The 25,900-nt window shown below is 37.8% G+C and overlaps 1 protein-coding gene across 1 annotated transcript in view; it reads right to left on the bottom strand.

The window, feature by feature from the left end:
* RSPO3 (R-spondin 3) overlaps nt 1-25,900 on the bottom strand; it is an 81,057-nt gene continuing 55,157 nt past the window's right edge. The window contains exon 5 of the mRNA XM_077162837.1: nt 1-1,366. Within this exon, the coding sequence (XP_077018952.1) occupies nt 1,170-1,366 (197 nt within the window). The 3' untranslated portion in view covers nt 1-1,169. The remainder of the gene's footprint in view (nt 1,367-25,900) is intronic.

The raw sequence follows: 25,900 nt of genomic DNA, 5'->3' as shown, positions 1-25,900 counted from the left end.
CACAGGGCACAGCTTCTCTGATTTGGCAGAATTCTGTTCCCTAATTCATGAGTCTCTAAGAGAAAGAATAACGGTTTTCCAAGAAGACAAAGTGAATGGAACATTAAAAGCTATCAACAAATATATTTATTGTGGTGGCATTCCCCCCTGCTTGATACACCTTGTTAGAAAGTTGTGTGCCTTTCAGTTCCAAGTGGATCATTAAGCAGGTAACACAATTGTTTTTTTCCGTCATGGAGAGAGAGAAAGAAAACTTACATGACTTTGCAAACATGTTATACTCTCTTTGCTCTACTTCTTGTTTTCTATGAAATCAGGATTTTCTTCTAATAAGTATGCTTTTGTTTTTGGAAGTAAGTTATAGGTACATGTTTACAGACTTCTATAAGCCAAGGGGTAGCTGAGGCCGGACCACGTGGTGCTGACAGTGATTGAGTCCTGTTCCAGGTTGTCACACTCAGGTTGTCACACTCCTTCCCAGTTTTGGGAAGCACAAAAATCACCTCCAACTCTATGGTTTCCTCCACATCCTGCCTTTCTCCAATCCCACACAGTTTCTTTAATTCTGGTACGCGCACTTATGTTTCTTGCAGAAGTACAGGATGAGGGCAATAGAACCCATCCTAAAACATTTTTTTTTTCCTGTGATGATAAATCCTATGATTCCAAATGCCAGGCCCTAATTCTGAGCACTCTCTGGCTCTCCTGGACAAAACAACACTGTTCTGTGAAAGATGTTGGTCTCCCCTGATCTCCTACCTGCTTGGAAGGGATACTGCATCTCTGCTTTGTAGGACTATCTTTTGCTTCTTGAGACAAAAGCTTGAAAAACACTTTTATAGGGAAAAGACGGTGCTTCTCCAGATGTCACCATGAGTTGCTGCATCTTATAGCCTATCGATAATTATGTACAACATATCTTACGTTGTCTTTTACAACTTTTTTCGAAGCATAAACGACAAATCATTCCAAAGTACCCCTTCTTTGCACTTCTGGCTCCTTGTTAACTATGCTTGCACAAAGAATATAGCAACTATTTGGAATGTTGTTTAGACTGAGCAGTAACTGATAGCATTATCCATCTGCGGTCCTAACCGCTAGAACACCTGTCCTGGGCATCTGGGAGGACATAGCAGCTTCCTGAGTCCACGGCCATCGCAGGGGACCCTCTAGTGCACAGTGCTGACTGAAACCGATTTCTGTGATTTATCTGGGACTTTTCGCTTTCTCTGCGGCTGGTTGTCTCTGTTCTCTCGTTGTTCTGTGGTTTCACTGCTGGGCTCCGGACCTTTGTTGTTGTCAGGTACCACTTCCTTACTTTCTTCTTTGTTGTTTTTTTTTCTTTTCCTCTCCCTTCCTTTTTTTCCTGAAATGAAAGAATGCTCCTTTAAAAAACACATTCAGTTATAATCTATTGGATTACTTTAAGTTTTAAAAATCGAGTTATGCTTCTCTTAGGTTGCATACCAACCCCACAGACAGCAAATATATATGCCATTTAAATCATTCATTCAACTACTCTTTAATAAGTATGTACTATATCCCAAACGATGTGAATGTGAGACACGTAAAAAAGATAATGAAGCAGTTGATAAATGAAAGCCCTTAATGCTCTATTCTCAAAAGTTTTACATGTTAATTATTTAGGTTTATATACATGGAAATTAATTTACATTGTTGTAATTCATCTACATCCAGGGGTGGTAGTGACTATTACATATCAATAACCTTAAGGTTTAAGTTTCAAGGGCAGAGACTTTGGGTCCGTATCAGTCAAATGAACAGATCTTTATTGGATGTTTACTGGATTTCATAGAGACCCCTGACCTTAACAGGGTTTCATTAAAGCCCAGATTGAAGTCAGACTCACACTAGGAAGCATTTTAAAGAATGAAATCAGTGTGACTTTAAGACTGCGGGTGGGAATGCGCAGTGCGAGGTAGGCTGGCCCAGGATGAAGAACTGAATTTCATTCTGTTGGCAGAGAAGGCCCACGGCGAGTTTTAGAGGAAGTCATTTGATCCAAGTGCATGTGTCTGGTACCAATTAGGATGGACTGTTTAATTCTACATCGTGAATTACGCAGATTTCCTATTATGATGTGAACATTGCCCATATACGGTCTACTGGGTAAAATAATTTCTGAAGGTATGGTTTTAATAACATCCATTAACACATCTCTCCCTATGATAAGTGACTGACTGGAATCAGTATCACAGTAAATGAAAACTAGGGACCAACTGCTCTTCGATATGGGACAAATTCTGTTAGCATGTATCACCGTCTACTGAGTGAAGTAGAATTTGAAATCAGTTTCTGTCTACACTGTCACTTCAGACCAAAGTATTTAAGATAAATTATTTACATGGGAGAACCAAAATATTTTAATGTACTGAAACAGGCTGAAAATATTGCATTCAGTGGTTTGGCATTCCTTTTCTTGAGCTCTAGTTGTGGAGTTCTAGGGAGCAGTATTATAAATATTGCATTCCTAATTCGGTCTGCTTGGCTTAATGATTTTATGCCACAACTAGCTTTGTCACAAGACTTTACTTACAAAACCTTCCAGTTTCTTTATGACTACTTGCCTTATTGGGCTCAATAGAATATACCTCCAAGTTCTTGGCTCAAAGAAGGACAATTAATAAAGCTGGGAATCCAGACCAGGGTGGGGCAAATATCAGTCAAATTATTTTGGGCATGCAGCAATCTACAAAAAAAATATTGTTGGACAATCATGCTGAACAACTTGCACCCTGATTTGCCAAGTCCATTATTCTTTTCACTTCCAAGAAATATTGCTGGGTTGGTACAGACTCGTGCAGAAGGTATTCAGGGCTCTTCTCTTCATCCTGACTTTTATGACTACATTTGAAGTGCAGGCCTGAGCTTTCTAAGTTTTTTTTTTTTTGCATGGGCAGGCTCCAGGAAGAGCTTTGTAACTTTTTAAACAGAGAAAGATAAAGGGTAAATTTATCTTCCTGAGTATGTAGCATAATTTATATTTTATGAAGTTGTATATGCTAAGAAAGAGAAATGCTGGTTTTCATAGTATGTGCTTGATTTTTTGAAAGTGATGGCTGTAAAGTTTAGGTTACATAATATTTCCATTTTGAGCAACATTTTGGAGGTGTTTGAGTTCAGCTCTAAAAAATTGTCAGTGAAAATCATTCCAAAGTTCCATGCAAACTACTGACCCCAAACAAAAAGTTATTTTTATGGAAATCATCCAGAAGTTTAGTGTTTGACATTGTTCTCTTGATGATCATCCAACATCTCTTACAGCTGTGATCCCAACTAATGTTTTGGGCATGTAAGAAATATATTGTTTCTTCCTTGGTCACAGATTGATTTATATGTTTTTTAGCCACTTGTGACCACACACTCAACTTGCAGTGAATTTCTGTTTATTAGCAAACTGATATGATTATTTCTTAAGACAGGCAGAAACATTTTTGGAAGTAGCTTGAAACTTGGTATTATAGCTTTATTATCCAAGGAATAACTATTTAGTCTGGGCGGTGAGTGAAAGGAGAAGCTCTGTTAAAATAACAGGAAACTAGCACGTTGTCCATGGTTGCTGCCCAACAGAGGGCTATTGCACAACCAAAAAATGGGATTATTATTTTTTTATGGGCCATGTGTTAGTGGTTGGAAACACTAAATACCTTTTTGCATAAATAATATATTTTACTCTTGTCCAAGAAATTAAATAGAAATACAGAAGAGTTGCTGCAGCCCATTAAAAATCACATGTAATTTGGAGAATTTTGTAAGGTTTTCATTAAAGGGGACTTCTTTTCTATTCTGGTGATTCTTCATTGATGTGGTCAACAGTTACTTAAAAAAATTTGTTGCAATTTTGCAAGTTAAACATCTAAGTTATCACAATCTCACATGTATGTTGGTGCTTTGTCCTGCATCCATTCACTCTGTGTGTGTGTGTGTATGTGCACACACACTGCACATCTACACATGTGCCAAAAACTGGTTGTGGAGTGTTCCAATGATTAAAAGAATGTTCACCTTCCCTCGGTGTTCCAACTGGGAGGGTGGTATATGGCTAGAAACCATTAAAGATAAATTGTTATTAGCAATCAAGTACAAGCTGAGCCTTTGCAGGGAGGCTTTATGGGGTCATGCTTGAGAACACTGTCTTTACAGTCAGAAAAACACCCAGTTCAAATTCGGATCTTCAGTAAGGTGTTGATATCTCTAAGGCTTCACCATCTGATATGCAAAATATGGATAGATTACTGTTTGCTAAGCTTTGTGAGGATTAAGCTAAATGCCTGGAGAGGCACAGGTTAGTCACGGGGCATATTGAAGCTAACATATTAACTCATCATACAAATGTGAATTAAGCCCCTATTCCATGTCAAAAAGCCTGCAGAAATCTGGGTATGCAAGCGAGATCTGGAGAAACACAAACAAGAAGAGTCACACACTAATGCTGAAATAGAGGCGTGCCCAAGAACTTAGGCGAGCCCACGGGGAAAGCACTGAACTCTGATGGTGGAGAGGGAAAAGCATTCCCTGAGTGGGGGATATTTGAAGCTGCACCTTAAGGAATGAGAGAGCGTTTGGTGGGCTGATGAGGGAAGAACGGCAGGAGACAATGGCCTCTCTGTCGATGGCGTGGAGGCAGACAAGGTCAGGGTAAGCTGGGGAGTTGAAAGGAGACTTCTTTGGTCATATCACAGTCTGTACATAGAATATTTCCTAGGGGAGCTGGAAAGATGTACAGTTCTTGGTTGCCATGCTGGGAATTTATCCTGATCACTGGCACTGAAAACTGAAGGGCAAGCAAGGATCAGAATCGTAGAGCAGCACAGAATTCAGATGTTTCTGTGACTAGTTGACAGAAGACCGATAGGCTATTCTGGTGTGTTTCAGGAAAACAGACTTTCACTGCAAGCAATAAGCATCCATGAGGGAGTGTAGACCACAGCTATGGCTGGTATTTAGTTTTGAGCTTTATCTTTGAAAAGAGTCACTAACATTTCTGTATAGACTGCGTTGCCGCACGTGATTTAAGACCTTGTTGCAAGCTGGTAGGGCACAACTGAATAGAAAAACTGACATCTTGAAGATTCTGAAGTTATTTTATTATTAATATAAGCCTATTAGCCTTTTATAAAAAGCACCTTCTAGAGTCTTCTAGACCAGTTTCCCCAACACAGATGACTTTAAGAATAGATTCCTCAGTCCTACCCCTGGAAGTTATGATTCGAGAGATTTGTGAGGGCTCAGGAACCTGCAGCTCTACTGAGCTCCGTCCAGATTATCCCGCTGTGTGGTTACATTGAAGAGTCACTTCTCTAGGTCAAGAGAAGGCTGGATTTCCTTCAATGCATGGTCTTAAAAATTACTTCACCTTACATGGTTACGCGTTTATTTTTCCCAATGTTTTGACTTACTGTAGCTACGGATTTTTAAAGCACATTTTCTGATTGGGTAAGTTTAGAATGATATGAAATGAAAGTTAGTGGCAGACTTGAATAAACCTGTAAAAGGAAGAAATAGGGAAGAAAACGATTCTGAATTATTTTTTCTAAGCTACAGACTAGCTATTTAAGTTCCAAGTGAAAAATGTAACCAACAGAGCATGTTCAGTGACCCCTTTATATGTCATGGGGTTATGAAAAAAAAGGGTTATTCTCCTAGAAACATAAATATAATTTAGCTCTTGAGAATGGCTCAAATAAGGATATCAGTTTAGAGTTTTCTTGATTAGAAATATTTGTTCCTAAATCTTAAAAAACAAACAAACCTGCTTCTTTGTGAATTTCTTCCAAGGTACCTCTAAGGGGAGCCCTTGAGCTTTAAGTAGCTCCACTTCCTAAAACAAACGATTATAATTTTCTCCAAAGCTAAAAATGCATCCAATACATGAGACCCAGGACTAAATATCACAGACTTGTTAAATAAATATTCCATTAAAAAGACACAAAGCATTGCTAGGTGTTTTCTCTTTACTGGGTGTGGAGTGGAATTCAGCTGGAAGCACATGCCTCCCCATAGGCACAGACGGTGCAAAACAAGGTTAATTTGATGATTCTTGAATCTAGCGTTTTACGTAGAGAGGATGAAAATTCTGACTTTTGCTCTTTTATACTGAGATATCACTGGGGAAAATTTGCAAAGAAAAATTGCTACAGTGTAACTTCTGCAATTATGATCAATCCTTCAGATGGCATATTTAAAGGCCTTTGAACTGTGGGCTAAGTGAACCCAGGGCAGGGGGACGCAATGTTAGCACACAGCTGAGAGTTGGCAGGGCCACAATTCCCTCTCGGCTATATTATTACCAAGTGGAATCGGCAGGAGAAAAGTATCCGAATCCTTTGCTTTTCTTTGTTTCCATGAAATTGAAATATTCATTCCCTCTTGCTATTTTTATTAAGCTAGGAATTTATTACAAATAGAGTGAAAAGATGAAAGAACGGAGAGCTTTTTATTTTGGTAAATGGGCAGACAACTTCTCCAGATTGACTTTTCAAGCTCCCTGGATTACCCACGCTGTAGGCTCACACCCGAATCACTTCTGTGGCTTTTCTATTTAACTTCCAGGATGCTTATGATCAATTAGTCACAGAAAAAATAAATGGACACATCATTGCATTCTCTACTAAATGCTGTTAATTTGTGATATCACCTTGCACCACAGAGCTACTGATCCTGTCCTTTGAACCATGAACCTTGAATGTATCTCTGGGAACCCCTCTTTCTGGGCTGGGCTATTATGTCCCATCTTTCTGGGCCACTTTGCTCTCAGTTAGCAACCTATTGCAGGAATCAAGATGAAGACAATTTGGGCTGCCTGTCTTGAAGGATATTAAGAGAAACGATAACGAAAATGTATGAAACACTCCCGTGATGGCATCGTGCCTATAAGCCCTACCCTAATCCCCCATTTTACAGATTTACCTCCACTTTGTATTTCGACAGAGGAAAATAAAATGGGGCCTGATGACCTTCTTTTATTTCACACTTAAGCTACCGAGTAGAACACCAAGGCATTGAAAGTGTCAGGGATGGCCTAACTTTACGAGAGAGAGGTTTTATAAAAATCAAGGTTGAGAAAGTACTTAACCTCTGGAAATTTCAGTTTTCTGGGCAGCAAGTTGCTAATCTGAATCTTGGAACCTAACAGCATTTTGGAATAGAAGTTTTGTGCCAGCACTGTTCAATGACCTCATTCTACTCTCCTTCTTTATTGCTATAATTCTATTTATTTTTTAGTATCTGTACTCTCTCCTCAGCATACAGGGGTAAATTATATTATATGTGTAATTTAGAAATTCATTATATCATTTAAATATAAATTAGAAGTTTATTTTATCATTGAACCAGTCCCATTGAATTTTTCAAAACCCTATTAAAATGATCAGAGATTTTGATCTCTTATTATATTTAATACCAAAAAGGGTAAGAAAGGCATAATGAATGTAAGTTTTAAAAATCTCACTGATATTTGAAGTCAGTTCTAGTATGTATCATTTCATTTGATTACAAATATGATAGATAGTAATTACAAATTTTTAGTTTTTATCTTTATATACTCTGATTTAAGCATAATGAACCTTCTTTTTCCAAATCAAATACATTCCTTATGAACTGACTGTTGTCAACAGGCCTTAAGAGATTTTTTCCCTTGGTTTCTAAATAATTTCATTTTCCCTTGGAGAGTCAGTAATGGAAATGGTGAATTTTGGTTTTCTGTCCTGACAGCATTTACATGGCCTTTTCACAGAAGGCTGCTCCATTCTGCCTCATCCCTTCTGCTGCCCTGAACTCCTTGTTTCCTTGCATTTAAAAGGGAAATCAGCAGGAGGGGAAAAAGAGACCAGTAAACATGTTAGATATTCGGTATTGGGTACTGAGGATATCTCCCTGTTATAAATCATCAGAATAAAAAAAAAAACCAAACAGTTAAAAGTGCAGAAGGGAGAAAGTTCGAAAAGATTTTTAACTATTTGAGATATTTAAAATTTACTCATTGTACAGTGAAGGGCATCTTGTATTTTATTGTATAAAATTAAAAAAAATAACAGGACATTAAAATCTGTCTCAGATAAATATTTTAAATTTGTCATCCTTTTATGTGGGCTTATTTCCCTTGAATCAACTGCCTTTTGGTTAACAGTTCATTTGAAATGGCCAGTTTCACTGTTTCTTTTTTCAGTGCAAAAGTTCTTAACTTCATTTTGAAATCTTACTTACTGCATTAGGTTGGATCCCAAACTTTTGGAATGATGTCAGACATATTAATCCACATTTGAACATTTCTTCATCTAGTCACACTTGCATAATGTGTTTTGAGCTAACTCTTGAGTCTGAAAAAATTGTATTTACTGGGTAAGCACGTAAATTTATCCTGATTTTCATTTAATGTCAAAAAGGATGTGTCGCTAAAAATTTCATGTATTAAATTAACTTTAATTACTTCTGCCTTGAAGTTCCTGATTAGCTGTGAAACAAAGATTATTGCTCCCTTAAGAAATAAAACGGTCATGCATATGATATTTTGATTGTTTTAGATACTCCTTATGAGCTTATAATGTGGGACTTGTATATTACTTACCTTCAGCTATTTAGACAGTGGTATGACTGATCTCTAAAACTTCAGAAACTATTGAAACCAAGTGTTCTACCCTAAAATTTTGATTTAGAACCAGTATTTTTCAAACTAGTAATGACTATCTGAAAAATGAATCCATGTTAAAAAAAAGAATCTATGTTCATCGTTCTCAGTCTTACTTATACTCTATGCTCCCCCCACCCTCTGCCTCTTACATCTTAAGCTAGAGAAAATGTGTGAACTCATTTAAGGTTTACATAAAATATTTCTTTCATATAACCTTTTTAAAAAATCCATGTCAGAAATGTAAATATAAAACACACTGAAACATCCTCTTTGAAAATTCTTATCCTACCCATAATGCCAGACTTAAAGTACAAATGTAACTACAAACTTATTTTAAATCAGAGTATAAATTATCCTTCAGACTAGTCTATGAAATGATTCCTTTAAGAAGTCTGTAAAAGTTATTTCTTTAGCACTTGACGTCAACTGATTTCTTTGTTAAATGTTTCACATTCTTTGAGATAAGTTAGTTTGTTTAATTTAGTGTCAACATAAATTTCTATTCATTTATTTTGGTTTTCTTTTCTTTTTTTATTGTGAAAAATAACATATATACAAACAAAGCTACAAATTTCAAGGCACACCACAACAATTAGTTGCATGACAGATTTCAGAGTTTGGTGTGGGTTACAGTTTTCCATAATTCTAGCTTCTCTAAGGTACTGGAGGCTAAAATAAATATCAGTATAATGATTTGGTAATCACACTTATTTATTAAGCCCAACCGTGTCTGTATAACTCCACCATCACTTTTGATCTTTCTCCCACTCTTTAGTGGCATTTGGGCTGTGCCCATTCAAACTTTTTCATGTTGGAAGGGGCTATTGATAATATGGGATGGGGGGGGAACTAGTTGATGTTTTGGAGAGGCTGGGCCCTCTGCATTTCAGGACTTATCTGGTCCAGGAAACATCTGGAGATTGTAGGTTTCTGGAAAGTTACCCTAGTGCATGGAACCTTTATAGAATCTCAGGTAAAGCTTTAGGAAACATAAATTTTAAATGTAGCAACTGTATTTAATATATTGCTAATGAACAATTAAGTTGAAAATCAAAGTCTACAGCACGGATTGCTTTGAAAATGTGAATATAGAAAGGATGTTTCCTTATGAATTTTTCTTTTGCTCTAATTCTTTCTGAGTTGACTATCATGCTTCCTTCACGCCAATAACTTATATCCAAATAACACAATAAAGAATTCTTAAATTCATATAATTCATTTACTTTAGAAAACCAGAAATCTCAATTGCATCAACATTTGGTTCTAAAAGTTATCAATATTCTAAAATTCTTTTCTATTCTTAAATGTTCCTCTCCATAAGGGAGCAAAGTGATAGGGGGGTTTTGTGTGGTTTAGAATAAAACTGGGATTGGCATTTTCCCCAATTCTTTTAATCAGGTATGTAGGCTCACAGTTCAGTCTTTAATGCTTGAGATACATGTTCTGAAAATCTGTTTATGGTAAATAGCCACCAAATGCCTTTTTTTTTGAGAGAGAGAGTCACTAAGCCAAGAGCACTGGTCTTCATCTTTGATGAAATATAGCTTGCCAATTAACAGGAAAATCCTTCATTTCAAAAAGCTGAACAGAATGCTACTTGAAAATTCATTCCAGCTGGGTGAATTGAAGAATTGAAAAAATTCCAAAGAAAGAATATTCTCTGGGCATTTATCATTTGATTTTCATTTGGATAAATTTCCATTTGCTCCAAGAACTTGTCACACGATTTTGTTCTTCTGAGGGAGAAAAAGAAGTGTTGATAGCCGTGTTTGCCTGTGTTTCTCTTCCTGCCTTACCCAAATCATCCGCGCAGTTGTATTGACAGGAAGGGATGGCTTCGTGCTGGTTTTCATGTTTGCAGTGATTGATTATTCAAGAAATGTTGATACTGTTCCACTTTCATCATTTCATGCACTCGTTGATTCTGCTGTCTAACTCTCATTCTATCCCAGCCCACTCTTCTTTTCTTTGGGGAAAAGTGCAACTCTAATCTGGAATTACATCACGGGGAGGTGGGGAGTCTCTTATTTAGAGTGATCTACTCCATGATATTTTACCTAAAGATATCACCCACTTTTATGGTATACTTGAGTGTTTCCAGCTCTTTATTTCTATGTGAAGCTAATTGTTTTCATGCACCTTCGACTGCATATTCAAGTGTCTTCATTTGGCTTTGCTGCAGACCCTGTTTCAAACTAGTTTGGAATACACAGAAAACCTTACTTTGCCTCTACTATATTGAAATTGTAATAAATGACTTTTATTCATAATTTAAATAAGAGCATAAGGGGTGTATTTCACCTCTGGAGGAAAATGCAAACTGTTTTAAGTACTTTTTCTCTTACTCTTTTTGTTGGCATACATCTCTGCTATTAATTACAAATACAGTCCTCATATAGTTCCACAACCAGCAAGGTAGCACCTTGCAATTACTTCATCATCAGCAATTACATATACTTGAGGGGAATAGGGTTGATTTCAATTCTTTCAATTTTTTTGGCAGTTGAGGTGTCACTAATCTAGAAGTATCTACACCAATTAAGCAATATTTACAAGATTTTATACTATTTCACTTTCCAGCTTTTCACTGTGCTCCCTTTATCACTGTGCTGGGGGATGCCTGGGTGGGGGAGGACAGCTGGGCAAGCAGACACATGTATAGCAAATGTGTGCTTGTGTGGCTATATAAATATATGTGCACGTATTTATTTATAGGGCTCGCCCCGCCACAGCTGGTAAAGTCCTATTTTTTTTTTCCTGGTGGATTTAAAAATATCAATTCAAAGACAGAGTCTGAAACGAGATTCATTTACTTACAAAAGTTCTTCAGAAACTGGAGCCTTTAAGATAAGAGACTTCTCCAGTTATAGGCCTTTTGTCTTATAAAACCTATTTTCCATATGTTGACTATGTGCATCCTCTCTACATTTTTCTTTTACACCCTTTCAAAATGTTGTGGGGAAAAGAGAATATGGAATTTTAATAAGCAACGGATTAATGCAGAAGACAGTGAAGAATTACTTTCACTCCTTAGACATCCATCCTTCCCTATCCTGATATTCCCTCCCATGCTACCTTTAGTAGATCAATTTCCCTCATCTTTCTTGGCTTTTAAGTAGTTATTCCTCTTCTATTGTTTTGTTTGGGCCATTGAGTACATCACAAATAAATTATTTACTGAATTTTGATGTCTCTTTTACACCCTTTTACACTGTGCTGCGATGTTGAATTGTGTTCCTATTTTTCGATGTTGAATTGTGTTCCTATTTTTCTGAGTATTAGGAGGAACAATTAACTCAGTAACAACTGTTAACACTAGGAATGCCCTCTTTGTAGACTCTCAACACTCGTTTTCATTAACTTAAAAACAATTGAAAGAGAAGAACAATTCACAGGACTAACATTGTGGGGTGCCACAGGGTGGGCGTGCTGAGGGGCCTCCCCCAGTGGGCTCTGGGTCTGTTTGCATAATTTTGCAGCAAGGAGGACCTCAGAGGTGTGGGCCCAGCGGCCAGCACCTTGGTCAGCATTATGCCACCATCCAGAGAAGATGAGAGCCGTGGCTTCTAGGGGAAGAGCTTGCAAACAGTAACTCCTCAGCAAATATTTGTGAAATAAATTAAACAAGATGAGCAGTGCTCACTTTTCTTCATTTCAAGGCCAGCACTGGATCTGCGGGAGGGTTGGGGAAGGACAGGCATGGAGAGAGGCATGGAGGAGTGGCATGCTGCTGCTGTCTCACATGCAGGGGGTGTGATGGGGGACATCCCAAACAGCTTGTCCTGATGAGCCCACGGGGCATGGTCCAGCGCTCAGCCAGTCAGTCATGTCTGTCCCAGGTGTGCTTCAAGGGGCCACAGCCTACTCCAGAGAGCTACATCACGGCCTCAGGGAAATCGGTTCATCTTTCTCTAGCACATCATCTTGGGGGTCAAGCCAGTGAGGAATAATTAAAAATCCCTAAGGCTCTAAAGTTTCCCTGAGGCTGGGTATGATCCAGGGCTCACCTCCTAGACTAAACATGGGAAACGGTGGCTTGATGCAATGTTTCTGAGGCTGGAGGATAAAAGATAACCAAGGATACAGACGGAATGACGAAGTGGGCCAGAGGATGAAGGGAATGCAGATGGTTGGGACAAGTCAGAGGATGCCACAACATCCTTTTTTTCCCCCTTACGTTGTCTTCTACTTCAGCAGGAATGATGCTTTACTTGGTGGAGGAGGGATGTAGTCTTCTTATAGAACCATAAGATATGCCCCTAGCCATCTTGGCCCAGTCCTGGGGCTTTTGTCTGCTCTTTTGAAGTGGCGCTATGCAGGCTCAGAAGTCTGACTTCCCCTTGTGTTTTAAATGGCTGTGGTTTTTGTTATAATCCATTGAATTTTGCTTTTAGCAGAATACCCACAAATTGAAGGACCACTGGGTAGTATGATGAAACTTTCAATTTAAGAGGGTGTACCAAGGGCTGCCAGTGGCATGTATTATGCAATTAATAGGGAGAGAAAGTCCTAGGAAAGACCTAAGTAAATGAGCTGAGAGTTAAAGAAAATGTAACAATTCATGAAAGAATGGGCTCTGTCTTACTCAATCTCCAGGAAAGGGAATATCTGTTGTTTCATGGAAATATTTAAGAATAAAATAAATTGACTTTGGAAATAAGAAGGTCAACAGAAGTAGATTAAAAAAAAGTTTTAAAGGGTTAAATAGGTGTCATTAGCCCTCATTTTTCATTTCTATTTTCTGAGCAAAGTGAACCATCACTCCATGCACCTGAAGACCCACATGAAGGTAGAGAGGGGACACGGGGCCAATGGTTGTGCAGAAGCATGTCTCTCGCCTCCAGGAAATTTTTAGGAAAGAGCAAAGTAGTCAAGAGGTGATGAAAAATATTAGGAAGTTAAAATATTTAAGGAAAGCAGAAAAGACGAGTGTAATAATTATAAAATTTGTTCCTCTACTGTTCTAGAGGTTGGGAGTGTAGAAGACGTGGGAGGTTGAATTACGCATCCCCAAACACGTGTCCTGAATCCATCTGTATCCACATGGGTGTGAACCCATCACCAATAGGAACTTCTGAAGACAGGGCAGGTGTTAATCCACATTACTGGAGGCCTTATAAACAGAACCCAGAAGGTACAGAAGGAGACAAGGAGAGGACATCACCATGGGCCAGGGGGCAGAGCTGCAAGCCAAGGAACCCCAAGGGCTCTGGCAGCCAGCACCAGAATACCACAGACTCCTGAAGAAAGCAGGTCTTGTCGAGGCTTTTATGTTGGACGTCGAGCCCTGAAACCATGAGCCAATAAATTCCTATTGTTTAAGCCATCCCTTTATGTGGCATTTATGATTAAGACTGGCAAACGAAGACAGAGGGGGAATCCTTTCACCTCCATTACTCCTTGACCATCCTCAGCCAAGCACACTTTTGGGTCCTGCCTACTCTGGTTGAATTTTTCAAACTGCTGAAGATTCTCAAGGAATCCAGAGAAACTGTCTCCTGGGAAGCTTCCTGCTTCCTGGCATGCGCACCTGCCCCAGCAAACAGAGAACCCACCAGTGATTTGTAAAAATCAGCAAATATTTCAGAAATCAATAGAATGATTAGACAGACAGTTTGAACTGCTGCTTATAGCACTTGGTAGTAGTTGCATACTTCACCTAGCTATGTTAATGTATTTAGCATTTCTAATTTATACATAGATTTATATATTAATATATTTTGCTATGTTAGTCAAATATTTTAAAAATACCCCTTGGCCATATACTTCCTTCAAGGTACACTTCAAAGGCTGCTCTCCCCTGAATGGTATGTAATGGAAAGAATTATGCAATTCTGGTCCATAAAATAACTCTGACAGCAGTGATGATGATGATCATCACCATCATAAAAAGATATCTCTACAAAAATATCAAACAACTGAATGACTCAAGTCACCTTTGGAAACAGAACATCCTTAAATTGATGAGGGTTAAAGTCTCAGGGATATTTGATTCCTTTAAGACTTGGTGAAAATCCTTAATTCACTCAAGCCCGGTAACTCTGCCCATTCAAGGTGGTCTTGATTAGTTTATTAGCGTACTTTAAAAAGAGAGACATTTTGGAGGAAGCTCAGAGGCAGAGCTTGGAGAACAGTTGCTTCAGAACTGACAGTGATGTCTAGATATGGACATTTGGAAATGCAGAGCCCAGCAGACATCGCCATACGCCTTCCCATGTGATGCTAAACAAACCAGAAACCAGAGCTATGTTCCAGAGGAGCTAAGTTAAGGCCAATAGATGCTTAGAGAGGAAACCACTGGCATCAGAAGCTGGAAACAATGGAATTGGGAACAAGGACCAGCCACACACCTTCTTAGTGACAGACATCAATCTTTTTGAGTCAAGGTATTTTTCTCTGGATGCCTTAGTTTGGACATTTTCATGGCCTTAGAACTGCAAACTTGAAACTTAATAAATGACCTTTATAAAAGCCATTCCATTTCTGAGGTATTGCATTCTGGCAGCTTCAGCAAACCAAAACACCAGGTCTTTGCTTTTTTTGCTAGCCTTCTGGTTACCTTCCTTCCAGAAGGCTGCTCTCTTGTCCTGTCAGTCTCTTGTTTTTAAATCTACCCACTGCTGGTACTCCCACGTTCTGAGCATGGCTTACAAGGCTCTGCAGAATCTGACTCCAGCCTAGTTTACACAGCATTATCTCTTGCCCAAACTTGCCTTTGCTTCTGTTGCACTACATCTCACTATTATTTGATCACATCATGCTCTACTTTCCTTCTGTGCCTGTGTCAAGCTGCTTCTTGATGGAAAGTTTCTTTCCACTTCTTTTAGCTGGAAAATTTCTACTTGGACTTCAAGAAGCAATAACATTTTCTTCTTCTGTGTTTAGAGCACCATACACATCCACCTATTTTGCCATTTTTTTTGTTAATGATCAACTCTCCCATGAATTTATGAACTCCTAAGTGAGTCTTATTTGTATGGAAGTATTTTTCTTGTTATTTTCACATCTAGCCCCCGCCATGATTCATGGCACATGGTAGCTACTCAGGACATAAATGTTGAATGAAAACATAGATAGATAGATCAGAATTGTGCAAAGCAAATGGCGTATCAAGACCAGAGTACTTGAACAACAAAACAGCTTAATGAGAATTCAATCATAAAAAAAATTCTAGTAGTAAATCAAACCATTTTCTCTGGCTTACTTTACCTTTGTCATGATTATGCATCTTTGTCAGTTTCTTTTTGCTGTTCTTAGTAAAGGAATCTTTGCTTTTGGTGATGATGTAGCTCAGTAAATAAAATTGTTCTTTATGAAGCATTACATCATCCTGCTGGACACCGCGAGGATGCAAGGCTTACTCATGGTACATTCACATCCGATTTCTAAGTTCTGGTTTGTCTCCTGATTAACATGCATAACACAAACATATATGAGTAAGGGGTGATAGATTTAGTCACATTTTGTCACAATGAGAAGGATTGACTTCTCTTTTGAATCAGTGAAAAACAGAAAGGAAGCACAGAGAGAGTAATGGAAGAATCGGGCAGGCAATCTAAATCTGTCAATAATTTTTTCTGGGAAACTCACTGCCATGGTTATCCACTTTACAAAAATGAGCAACCACAGTTAATGTTTGTCCTTGATTTGATGACCATTCATCTAGGATCCATTACGAGAGTATTATTTGGGGGCATTTCAAATTTCTGAGACGTATGACCCATTTTTCGGGAACAGCACAGTGGTAGGCAGAATAATTGCCCCTCCCCCAGAGAAGTCAGTCCAAATCCTCAGAACCTCTGAATATGTCACTTTCCAAGGCAAAAGGATATTAAGGTTGCAGATGAAATTAAGGTTTTTAATCAGTTGTCTTTAAAATAAGGAGATTATCTGATTATCTGAGTGGACTCGATCTAATCACATGAACCCTTAAAAGTGAAAGAAGCAAAGAGAGGGTCAGAGAGATATTATCCCAAAAAACTCAACCTGCCATTTCTGGCTTAAAGCCAAAAGATGGAGGAAGGCCCTTTAGCCAAGGCATGTGGGCAGCTCCAGGAGCTACAAAGGAAAAGAAACAGATTCTCTCCTAGAACCTCCAGAAAGGATTTTAGCCTAGTAAGGGCTGTGTCAGACTCTAATCTAGAGCTCTAAGATACTAAACTTGTGTTTATTTACTAGGCTTTTGGTAGTGTGTTATGGCAGTAATAGAAAACTAATAAAAGCCCAAGTTTGTAATGTTTTTGTCATATTCCACATCCCAAACAGATGCCGAAAACAGTCTTAAAGACCACTGACCACAGTCCAAACGGGTCATCTGAATGAGCCCAGCTGGGCTCTAAATAGCACCTAACTTGAATTTAAGCTCTTTAATTTCCTTTCTGGAAATCTTGTTTCAGGAAATTTGGAAATCTGAGTGTATTGACAATCAGATGTAAAATGATAAATCAAGGGCGGCCGAGCACCAGAAAGAAAACAAACCCTAATTTTATTTTAAAAGTTCATTTTAAAGTCCATTTATTTTAAAAGATCATTAAAAGCTTCCTTTCTATTTTCCACTGATTCAGAAGGAAAGTCAATCCTTCTCATTGTGACAAAATGTGACTAAATCTATCACCCCTTACTCATGTATGTGTTGTGCATGTTAATCAGAAGACAAACCAAAGCTTAGAAAATGGATGTGAAAGTACCATGAGTAAGCCTTGCATCCTTGCTGTTTCCAGCAGGATGATGTAATGCTTCATAAAGAACAATTTTATTTACTGAGCTACATCATCACCAAAAGCAAAGATTCCTCTACTAAGAACAGCAAAAAGGAACTGATGAAGATGCATAATCATGGCAATAGAAATCCAGCCAATAGAAAAATTGGCTTTTCCTAAAAATGATCAGATTATTAACCTGATTGTGATATTGTGGTATGCTTGGGACATCCCCATTTTATTTTTACAGATGTAGTGGGTACATTTTCAGCATCAATTTGTGAATGAGAATTCCTATTAAGCAGAAATTCATCTGGACTGTTTCATCTGCAAGAACAGCTTTAAGACAAACAAAAGAATGTGAAAACAGAGAAATTCTTTAAGGATGAAATTATGCCTTCTTCCATGCACCCACCTCAATGGAACGACAGAAGTTTGGGGGAATTTATTCCAATATTTTCTCTGCTCCTGGTGTTCATTGTTTCAGTTCTACCTATCTGAACTGCCTGAGGTCAGAAATTTTTGCCCTTTTGCAGAGACTTTGCTCAGCTGGTGAAGGCTCCTGAGCTAACCAGAAATCAAAATGGGATGCTGCATTATGTCAGAACTGCATGTTTAGTCTGTCTCCCTAGAAATAATCAAGAAAAGTTACATGTGAAAAGATGCAGATGCTCCTTTCTCCGTTATTTTCATACTTTTAAAGAACGAGATGAAAAAATCTAGTTGAAATCTGGAACAATATGAATTTCACATACCCCTGCATTTTATTAATTTCATTTATAAAGCCTCATTTATATAAATTTCATTTATAAAGCCTCACAAAATATAAACGTTCTTTGGAAAATGTATTTTATATATATAATGCATATTTAACCATGTAATAAGACAATAAAGGTTATATATAGGTTAAGCCTTTATTGTTATCCAATGTGTCTTTCTTTGAAAATTCACAAAACATTGATACTCTATTCATTATGATTTGTAACTGAGAATATTTATGTCATGGAGAATAATTTTATTTATCAGACTCCCAATCATTTTACAAAATCTTTGAAAAGGTATGTAAAACTAAGCTGTCCCAAATGCTGTCTTTTTACTTATCTTTTATTTTATGATTATATGCAAATTATAAGGCTCAGATTAAAGCTGTTTCAAAACATACAATTCTTATGAGGTTAGTAATGAAGACGCTTGTGTGTGACTTAGAGAATTACAGGGAGGTTTCTGTGATGTGATTAGTGGTTTTCTGGCTCAAATTATGCAAAATGTTTCCCCTTGTCAACTACAGTATATAATCTACTATTTAAAAATCTTTTATAAAAAAATCTTTTTAATAAAGATTGTTGACAGTGAAATATGATTACTTAATATTTCAAAATTTAGATTCAAGATTATAACTTATAAAGACTCTCTCATAGGATACACAGCCCTAGAAAAGCAGATAGATCAGTACCTACAAATATTCAGTGAATACAGGTTCATTTCACACTTCACTTTCATTTCAAAAGTGTGTCAAAGAAGGACTGTGTGATTATGAGATTATGAGACTAATACTAGTGTGATAACAGTTACCTCATCACTCTGTTTTTGAAACAACAGCAAACAACAACAAAATAACAAAAACAAAACTGTAAGACCACTATTTGCTCCCTTGGACTCCTTTCCAGGGCAGCATTTACACTTGACTTTTGAGGAGAAAGAAACACATTTGAAAAAAAGTTTGGCTTCTTGTGCGTCACACCCCCCAACTTTGCCATTCATCTCTTTAACTCGAGTTATAAAAAGACAAAAAGTAAACGGAAGTCTTTTCAATTTATGTTTTCGTAAAATTTCTCTTCAGTTGTTGCATCCTTTGAGTTTTTCACTCTGCTTTTATAATCCATTCCTGCATTTTGTGACATTTGATGTTCATGCCCCATCACTAATTCTAACAGCATGCAGAGTTAGGTTCTTGCAACCAGCACTTATTACTGGCATGAAGCACTAAGTGCCAACTTTGAATTATTCTAGATTACATTTGCATCTCTGCCTCTTCCTTGACCAGACCCCTCTGCTGTCTCAGGGTACAGCAGCCCCTTTCTCCTCTACAAAAAGCAGCTGGACTCAAGAAGGAGGTCAAACCTCACAGTTGACAGTAACCAGCTCAAAGTGCCTCTTCTGCAGAGCTGAACTATGGATTTGGAATTGGTGAGCAGTTAGTACAGTTTGATAGCTTGAAAGGCTGAGATCTCACATTTGTGATGTTTAAGCAGATTTTTTTTAGTCTCATTGGCTTATTCTCAAGAATTAGGTAACATGTTATAGTTTTTTTTTTTTTCATGTTATAGTTTTTAATGCTTTATTAGTTATTTGTGATTCTTTTAAATTCCCAAGGAATGAGCAAAATATCCCTGGGAACACTGATGTGAACAAAAGGCTTAGCAGTCACTTTCAAGGGCCATCAGCTGTGGCATAGCACATGAAAACCCAAAGGCAGGTCACAATTCTCCCCATTACAGGAAGGCCTGCCCATTAAGGAAGAACTAAGTTCAAAGAGATTCTTGGCATAATGTAAGGTTTGAGAGTCTCACTTTGGTGAGGACTGAAACGGTGGTGTTTATTGGAAATAGAAATTTGCTGCTATGGGGTATGACAGGAATTTTCAAAAGTATAATAATTCAGCTGCAAGGAACGATGGCCAAACATTTTCCTCCATAGTTTGCAGTAGGTGTCACCTAAGCTAATTGATGAGACTCTGACTTGTATTTGAAGTTAATACATACACAAACCCTGGAGCAGAATATTTCTTCTTTAAAGTGCGCTTTGAGCTTTTCATTATCTAAAGTCTGAATTATCATAAAATAATCCTAAATTACTTTCTGGTGACTCCTAAAAGGTGATGAGGCACATTTTTACTTCCTAGACAAGAAAACACACTGTTTTTTTTAAAAAGCCTATTCTTTACATCTGTTTGACCATATCAGTCCTAGTCATGAAAAAACTAGTTGACCTAAACAAGTGGGATTTTAAGGGCCCAAAGAAGCTGATAGTAAGAAGTCAGTATTTTAGGTCTATTCACGAGAAAGGACATCACAAGCTCTATGATTCTGGCGCTCCATCCCCTTCTGTTACAGGCTTGCACTTGAGCTTCCCTTTTCTGCTTAGTCATTGCTTTAACTCCCACTCTGAGATTAATTGCACATCCCTTGGAGATAGATGATCTTCCCTTCCTTAATCTTCGCCAATGCAATCTGGACAGCCTCAGGTTTGCTGAGGCTCCTCTTGGGTGGTTTTCATTTGTTTTAAGAACATTAAAGTATCTCATAAATCTATATTTATTATATTGGTGCGTAATCTGCTATAATTAAATATGAAATGCTGAAGAGAATGTTAAGGTAATGTTGGGGTCACAAACCTCTTTTTATGGTGGTTTCATGGCTACAGAAATACTCTGGAGTTTGCTTTTGTCTTTATTTTATGTCCAGATCTGTTTAACATTATAGAACATCCAGCAGCATATCACTTTCAGATGGGAACTTCATACATGTTTTAAAATAATGGTGATGACTTTTGACCTAAATACATAATGCTCATAAGACAATATTAGATGAATCTTAGAAACAATATGGTTCACACCCTCATTCAATCCAAGGCACCCTCACTGATCAGTGCTAGTAAATCTGGTGGTCCAGTTTTAAAGAATTCAGTTTTTAAGGCCATCCAGGTTTAGTATGCGCTCTATGCTCTAATTAGTTTGCACATTGAAACCTGCCTAGAGGTGCAGAAACCAGACGGGGTGATACAAAAAAATAAGCTTAAGTCCATGAATTTGGGATTTATGATTCAAAAGGACTGCAATAAATGTGCTAAAATTGACCTTTGCAATATTGTCAGGGAGTCAAAGGATTTGTTAAACAAATTAACATTGCAATAAGCAGTTGTTTTCAGAGATAAATCAATTATCAAAAAGGATAAAGCTTTCTGGTACTTTATAAATACTCACTTATGAAAAAATCAATGTTATCAGGCAGTATTATTTGATAAATGAAGTAATCACCTATCCCATTTTCCACTTGGCAGTGATTTATTAACATGTGTAATTTAAAAAGGTAATATAGGGCGGGTGTGAGGGTGGTTCAGTGAGAGAATTCCCACCAGCCATGCAGGAGACCCGGGTTCAGTTCCTGACTTCCCCCAAATTAACAAGCAAACAAAAGAAAGAAAAAACAAACAAACAGAAATTCAACAAACGGTACTGCAATAATGGGATACTCACATGGAAAAATAATGAAATGTGACCTCTGCCATACAGCTTAAAAAAAAAAAAGATAACAATTCCCTGTTCTTCAAACAAATTTTGTAATTCAAAAATTTTTGCCTGCAAAAGAGCAAAACTCTTACTTTTGACTTTTTGGGTTTCCAATATTCAGCAAGGTGTGTAATTCCCTTCTTATTCCCCCTTAACAAAACAAAAACTAAAAATGTGCTTTGAGAGTCCATCTTCAGTAGAAGAACTCTTTTTCTAAGTTCAACAGAAGAACAAGACAAAAACAAATGGGCATAACTGAAGATAATTATTGGGGAAAAACACGGAAATCAATAAATAACTCTTATTCTGGGAAAATGTATGTGTTGGGGTATGAATGAATTACAGAATGCAAGGAGAGAGAGCTGAGACTTGGATGCTCAATAAAATCATGGATAAATTGGGGAAAATCACTTCTTTTCCCACTTAAATGCCTATAAAGTCTATTCACATTCCTAGATTATACCATCTCAGTCTTTATCATATAATGGTATATGTACATGGTATGGTATAATCTAGGAATGCCTAGAGTGTACAATGATAGTGACTAAATGTACAAATTTAAAAATGTTTTTGCATGAGGAAGAACAAAGGAATGCCAATATTGCAGGGTGTTGAAAATAGATGGTAATTCATACTTTAAGACTTTAACTTATGCGTGAGACTAAAGTAAAAAATGTTCATTTAGTACAAAATTTATATTTTGACTAGTGCATTTCCTAATATAAATTATATGGACAGTTTTGAACACCAGGAGTACATGGAACCTTGAGTAGGGCATGAGATTTTGTACGTTTGTCCAGAGTAATGCTCCGATAAATCCCCAGAGTGATTTGAACCATGAATAAAAAAGTATTTGCCAAGTCCCCTTGGGGGAATGGTGAGAAAGAGGGAAAATTCAGCTTCCCCATCTGGAGGACTGATATTCTTGCAAGCGGTGAGGACAACAAAATCAACAGGCTGAGCTCTCAAACTTGGGGTTTGTTCATATGAAACTTATCCTGGCAAAGGATAGGCTAAGCCTACTTAAAATCAGGCTTAGGAGTTGCCCCCAGAGAACCTCTTTTGTTGCTCAGATGTGGCCTCTCTCTCTCTCAGCCAATGTGGCAAGCAAACTCACTGCCCTCCCCCTCTCTACATGGGACATGACTCCCAGGAGTATAAACCTCCCTGGCAACGTGGGACAGAAATCCTAGAATGAGGTGGGACTCAACATCAAGGCATTGAGGTGGGACTCCATTCTCGACTGAAAAGAGGAAGAGAGAAACAAGACAGAATAAAGTGTCAATGACTGAGAGATTTCAAATAGTGTGGAGAGGTTATCCTAGAGGTTATTCTTACACATTATATAGATAACCCCTTTTTAGTTTAAGGTGTATTAGAGAGGCTAAAGGGAAGAGCTGTGTTCCAGACGCCATGCTTCTTTAAGATGATTGCAAAGTGACAGTATGATTGTGAAAACCTTGTTCTGATGCTCCTTTTATCTACGGTATGGACAGATGAGTAAAAAAATATGGATTAGAAATAAATAAATAATAGGGGGAACAAATGTTAAAATAAATTGAGTAGAGGGGAATACTACTGGTCAATGAGAGGGGGAGGAAAGGGTATGGTGAGCTATGGTATGAGCTTTTTCTTTTTTCTTTTTATTTCTTTCTCTGGAATGAAGTAAATGTTCTGAGAAATGATCATGGTGATGAATACACAACTATGTGATGATATTGTGAGCCACTGACTGCATAGCAAGTATGGAATGTTCATAGGTTATGAATGTTTGCGTTGTATGTTGATTGATTTTATAAATAAAAATTAAAAAAAAGTGTAAGCTCTCAAAAAAGTCATTCACATTTACTCCTAAGCTCAGTTATTACTAAATTCTGAAATGCTTTGCTCTTTGTATAACCTAGTAGTCCCCTAAAACTTTACTTAAGTGGATGACACCTAAAATGCAAAGTTAATGTTCTCCAGTTCTGAAAGTTGACATTACTCCACACAGCAAAAAGTGAATAATGTTAATCTAGTTTGGACTAAAATAAATAAAATAATGTCTATATTCTAAAACTATTGAACTTCCCCACCTAGGAAATTCCTTCTATCCTCCGAAGCAGTGAGGGCTCCTAATTTAATAAGCCAAAACCCTGCCCCTAGGAACTTCAGCTCAGAAAGCAACACTAACTGCCCTCACCTAAAAAAGAAAAAAAAAAGCTATTCACTATGAAGCTATGCTTAAAGTCAAGGAAGTAAATGGAAGAAGTATAAGATCTCCTCACTCATTTGATTCCACGGCCGGTTCAGAGATTTAAGATAAAGCTGCCAAGGGTAGAAATCTTCTCCATAAACCTAAACACTATTTCTGCCAAACATCCCTGAAAACTGGCCTAGGAAAATGTTACAGCATGCTTCAAATGGAAATCTGCTGTACGGCTGAGGATAAATACAGAGAGATCATAAAATAGACTTTGTAAAACAAAAAGGCATGTTGGTTACTATATTTCCATTTTTTGACTCCATATCTATTATAAAATCGCCGTGTAGCACACTCAAACTTATGCTTTGAAGAAAACGGGGGTAAGACTAGGTCCTCAGCAAGGAGTCCTTAGAATATGGTGGCAGTGAAGTCAACCCAAAAGCCACAGCTCTTGTCTTCCCAGAGGACACTGGCAACAAAATGCAACCCAGGGTTGAAGCAGTTTCACTATGTTATCGGTTACCCTGACTTACTAATATCCCAATTTTCTTTTCTCTCTTCAGATCTCTTGGCCTTCTGCTGCTGGTAGCCCAGCCATTATTTCAAACCTATATACTAAATGAAGTGTTTGCTAGAATGCTAAATATTAACATGGCAATCACAAATTTGTTCTCATTTCCACTGGGCCATCCTTGAGTTTGCAAATGTCTCAAGTATTTTAGAAGGCTTAATAGACCATGAGTAGGTTTTACCACATCTTAATTCTGAAAATCTGTATATAATTTAAAGGAAACATATCCATGTGTTTCTGACTAACTTGCCATTAAGCTTATTTTGTATGCTCAATTTCATGTCTAAAAAAGTACTTAAAAGCCTCTTTAAATTTTTAAGACATTGCCAAGAGTAAGGTATTACAAACTCACACACGCTATTGGAAACGAACTGGACTTCGGCAACCCAATTCAAAGCTGTGAGTAGATATCAAAGACTACTACTAGAGAATATAAATGCCGCCATCTTTGCAAACAGATGGCTTAATGCACTCTGTTTGTGTCCATGGATGAGTATGGAGCACAATTATAACGTCAGGATGAGATGCTTATTCTGCTAACATCCACTCTCCCTTGTTCCCGAAGTTAAGCTACAGTGTTCTAAGAGGAATCATGCACCCTTGCTTAGCCTCAATCTCCTGTGCCTTTAGCAGATGTCTAAAGCAATTGAGAGCAACATGGGATTTTTCCATATAGTTGTGCATTCCCAAAGAACAAACCAACAGTCAGGCTGCATCTGCTTTATTCACACATGCACATTGCGCTCTCTCTTGGAACTCTACCCACTTACAGCTTGCTTCAGGCTTGGAATCCTCCTGGGGTGGGAACTCTGCTCTATGTCTGGCATGTCTGCTGATTCACACAACACTGTAAACCAAGTTGAAAATCTGAAGCTTTGCAATACATTTCTTAGTAAATTGTACTTTAAGCTCTCAATGTTGTTTTATAGTAGTTGGACAGGGTATACACTTTCATAACCTTTAAAAAAGCCAAGTGAGGATCTTTATTGGACTTCATTTTTAAACATAGCCCCGTGAAAATCACAGAAAGCACTCCCAGCCAGACAGTCACCCACTATCGTGACTGACATTGTGATTTTGTTTAGACAGCATGAGCCCGCTAAACACAACCGCTTACTGCACTGGAATATGATGCTGGCAGTTTGTGAAAACCATTTGGCTTTAAATCATCAGTGTGATGCGAGGCAAAAGGGGAATCGTTGGCCAATTTGTTTATTAAGTTCAAGTTTGTTCTCTGAACAACAGAATGGTTGTAAAACAGAAAGAACCACAATGGGTTTGGTGATAGAAGGTTCTCAATTCCACCAGTGGATAATGGGTAATGCCAACCCACTAATGTGGAGGGCGCGGTTTGAAAAGGGAGACAAATAGAAATAAATGGCCATCTTGAAGATGTGAGAACGTGTTGAAACGGATGAGCAGACATAACATCCGGGTTCTAGGCCTGCCTTGCTTCCCAGCTAGTGACCCAGTTGAGGTAGTCCCAGCCCCCCCTTGCTTCTGTTAC

The sequence above is a fragment of the Tamandua tetradactyla genome, chromosome 5 (assembly GCF_023851605.1).
Source record: "Tamandua tetradactyla isolate mTamTet1 chromosome 5, mTamTet1.pri, whole genome shotgun sequence".
NCBI lineage: Eukaryota > Metazoa > Chordata > Mammalia > Pilosa > Myrmecophagidae > Tamandua > Tamandua tetradactyla.
This window is presented reverse-complemented; position numbering and strand designations above follow the sequence as displayed.